The 3,235-nt window shown below is 36.3% G+C and overlaps 1 protein-coding gene across 1 annotated transcript; it reads right to left on the bottom strand.

Annotated features, from left to right (window-relative positions):
• Positions 1-1,240: 1,240 nt before the first annotated feature.
• On the bottom strand, positions 1,241-2,906 carry LOC143605558 (8-amino-7-oxononanoate synthase-like; the record flags this gene model as incomplete). The annotated part of the gene is made up of 5 exons (XM_077081632.1): positions 1,241-1,610; positions 1,720-1,788; positions 1,886-2,036; positions 2,129-2,217; positions 2,773-2,906. Coding segments are annotated over 5 exons (570 nt in total), but the record flags the coding sequence as incomplete, so codon positions are not given.
• Positions 2,907-3,235: the final 329 nt, after the last annotated feature.

The following is a 3,235-nucleotide window of genomic DNA, read 5'->3' as shown; positions in this document are numbered from 1 at the left end:
ACTAATATCTGTCGGAGGCCTAATTAAATGTATTTGCATATGGTTTTTTTATCATATTGAAAATATTCTTTTTTCTTATCTTGAGTTTTATCTATTAACATTATGTTGAGATTTTAAAACACGATGTACGAATGATTTGGAATGATTTGGTGTTGTGCTTATGATACTATATCATTGGTGCCGGCCTACGCCAAGCTCTCAATTGGACCACGTGGTTGTGTCACGTCACCTTTTTAATATTTTTTGTTTTAATTTATTACATAGTTATTTTTTTTGCTTACCAATTTATTTTTAAGACTTAGTGCCGATCCCGTTAAAACCGACTGAATTCATGTCGACTCGTTGCCGCAACATGTTAAATTTTTGTCTTAATTGGTTCGTTACGTTTTTTTGTTTTTTTTTAATATGTTATTTGTTGTGTTTGGGGGTTGATGATTTTTTTTTGTTTAGTTTCGATGTCGTAACCCGATGCAGACCGAATTCGCATCGGTTCACCCCCACAACACACGGGTTTTTTTTAATATGTTAATTTGTTGTATTTCAGCATTGAGGAATTTAGTTTTCAGTTTAGTTGCGGCGCCATAATCAGATGCCTACCGAATTTGCGTCGACTCATAGCCACACTGCGTGGGTTTTGTGGGCTTTACCAATCGCTGAAACATCGTTTTAAATATGTTTTTGTTATTTTAATCTATACAAGTGCCAATACCAATATGTGTGTTACTTTTTTTAATATGTTAATTTGTTGTATTTCAGCATTGAGGAAATTAGTTTTCAGTTTAGTTGCGGCGGCATAACCAGATGCCTACCGAACTTGCGTCGACTCATAGCCACACTGCGTGGGTTTTGTGGGCTTTACCAATCGCTGAAACATCGTTTTAAATATGTTTTTGTTATTTTAATCCATACAAGTGCCAATACCAATATGTGTGTTACTTTTTTCATTTATTGCCGTTACCATTATAAACCTAACCGATACAGATCGCATTCATGATGCTGCAACGCCGCAACACGATGGGTTTGTTACCTAGTTTCCATTAACATTAAATTTAAAGCTTTTATGTGAGGTGGTGACTTATTTACTTGCATACTAAAGACGGTAGCTTATTAATATTGAGAAGTTAAAGTAAATGTGTCCCTTCATGTGATACATGAGGTTTAGTCTTAATTCTTATGGTGGACAATTGTGTAAATTTAGAAGATTTAGATGATGTGGAATCCTAGAATCAGAATTCGTTAATTCATCTAAGTTTTGGTTACGTTAATTTATATTTAAGTAAATGAGTAACAAAATATCAAACCAATGACGTTCAAAAGACTAGATATCAATGAATCCAGATTAATGAAACAATTACCACCATTATACCATCGCATGGTTCATACGTTTTCCAATGCATGTTTTAATCACTAGAAATCATAAATATGAAAACACAACATACCATCATGCAGAACTTGTGATTGATGAATCACACCCGACCCAATGCTAGAGCTTGGGTGTGACATTTGTGTAAAAATATCCACTCTCTCTTAAACTTATGCATTGGGATAATGCAAATGTCAGTTTCCTAATATCATTTTTTGTATGTGCTGCACTAAGCGTGATCCGCAGCCTGCAATTTACAAAAAAAAAAAAAAAAAAAACAAACTTAAAAATCATAGTTTATTTTTTTTTTATCTTATTATTATTATTATTGCTTTCAAATACTGAGATTTAGCCACCTGCATAAGTTAGGTGGGACCGTTGGGGGCCTGATTGCTGTTATATGAAAACCACATTTCAGCATGTGCCTGTATAAATATAACAAATCACCAAATTTACTAATACTTCCACACCACAAGGTACAGCATTAACAGCATATAACACAAGAAAAGGAAAGACACAGACCTGCTTGCTTTCAGGGCTTGCTCTTCACTGCCTACAACAAGGGAAATGATGTGACTTGTGATCGGGATTCCAGTCAGCGTGCGAAATTCTTGAACCCGATTCCAAATAGCCTTTCTACGCCATGTTTCCTTCTTTGCCACCACCACAGCAGCTAAACGCATTAAACATCATTCTCAAACGGGTGGGTGGCAATTTCAAACTATTAAATATTTGCCAATCACTTAATTGAATTTTGAAAATTACCATGTGCAGCAGCAATGATGGGTACAGGTGAAGAAGTTGAAAATATAAAAGCACGGCCGCGTGATTGTATCAGTTGTTTCCACCTTTTGCTGTACAAATAGCATTTAAAATAATTGTCAGTAACACTCGTTTTCTTAAAAAATATAATAACTTTGGAAAAGGTCATCATCATCGTACTCAGTATATCCCACCAATAACAAGGCTACGGTAGGGTCTGGACGGTAAGACGTAGACAGCCTTACCTCTACCCCGTAGGAATAGAGAGGTTGGCTGTTTCAATGAGACCCCGGCTCAAAAGTAGTTTTGCTTCAAGCCTTGGACATAAGGCACATAACACTCAACCATCAGCCGATTAGTACATGCACCCTTGTCTTCCGGCTATTAACACCACCACATGAGGCCTGATTAACGTTCCGCTACTTTTAACGTTTTTTCACGAAATTGGAAAAATAACGCCAACAATAGTGCAATTTCAACCCCCCCCCCCGGCGAGGGACATTATGCGCACACCGCAAACGGGGCGTTAAATAACATGTATCAATGATTCAACTCAAACCCATTATGATCCATTACCCGACACGCTCATCTTCTCACGTTTAGCAATTAGCATTAATCTTTGAATCAAGAAAAGAAGATTAAAGAACCTGCAAGCAATGAAACCACCATGACAACCAACAGCTTTACTAAGAGTGCCAATGCATATATCAACATCATTTGCACAACCGAACTCCTCGGGAACACCACCACCATTTTTACCACAAACCAGTGTCCCATGAGCCTACAGATCAAGATACAGCAACACATTAATGAAAGAAAGAAAAAAAAAGTGACCCGGTTGAGATTAGAACATAATCCAAATCAACTATCTTACACACACACACACACACAGAGTTGGCCAACTTTCTTTGTGAGTGTGATGCATAGTAAAGTTGTAGTCACTTAAATATTGCCATGTGGCGTTCATTGCCATGTATTTTCTAAAAGCTTTATTTTCCTCTATTAACTTGCATTCATTAACTACTTAAAACAAACTAAATATGTGGCGGTTGTGATTAATTTTTTTTTCTCACCATTCCAACATAAATTTGATTAAAAACAAAGTTGTAT

The sequence above is a fragment of the Bidens hawaiensis genome, unplaced genomic scaffold (genome assembly GCF_021521415.1).
Source record: "Bidens hawaiensis isolate Kalapana, Puna unplaced genomic scaffold, B.hawaiensis_p1.1 tig00070153_1, whole genome shotgun sequence".
In the NCBI taxonomy this organism is placed as follows: domain Eukaryota; kingdom Viridiplantae; phylum Streptophyta; class Magnoliopsida; order Asterales; family Asteraceae; genus Bidens; species Bidens hawaiensis.
Note: the sequence above shows the minus strand (reverse complement) of the source record. Positions and strands in the feature narration are given on the sequence as shown.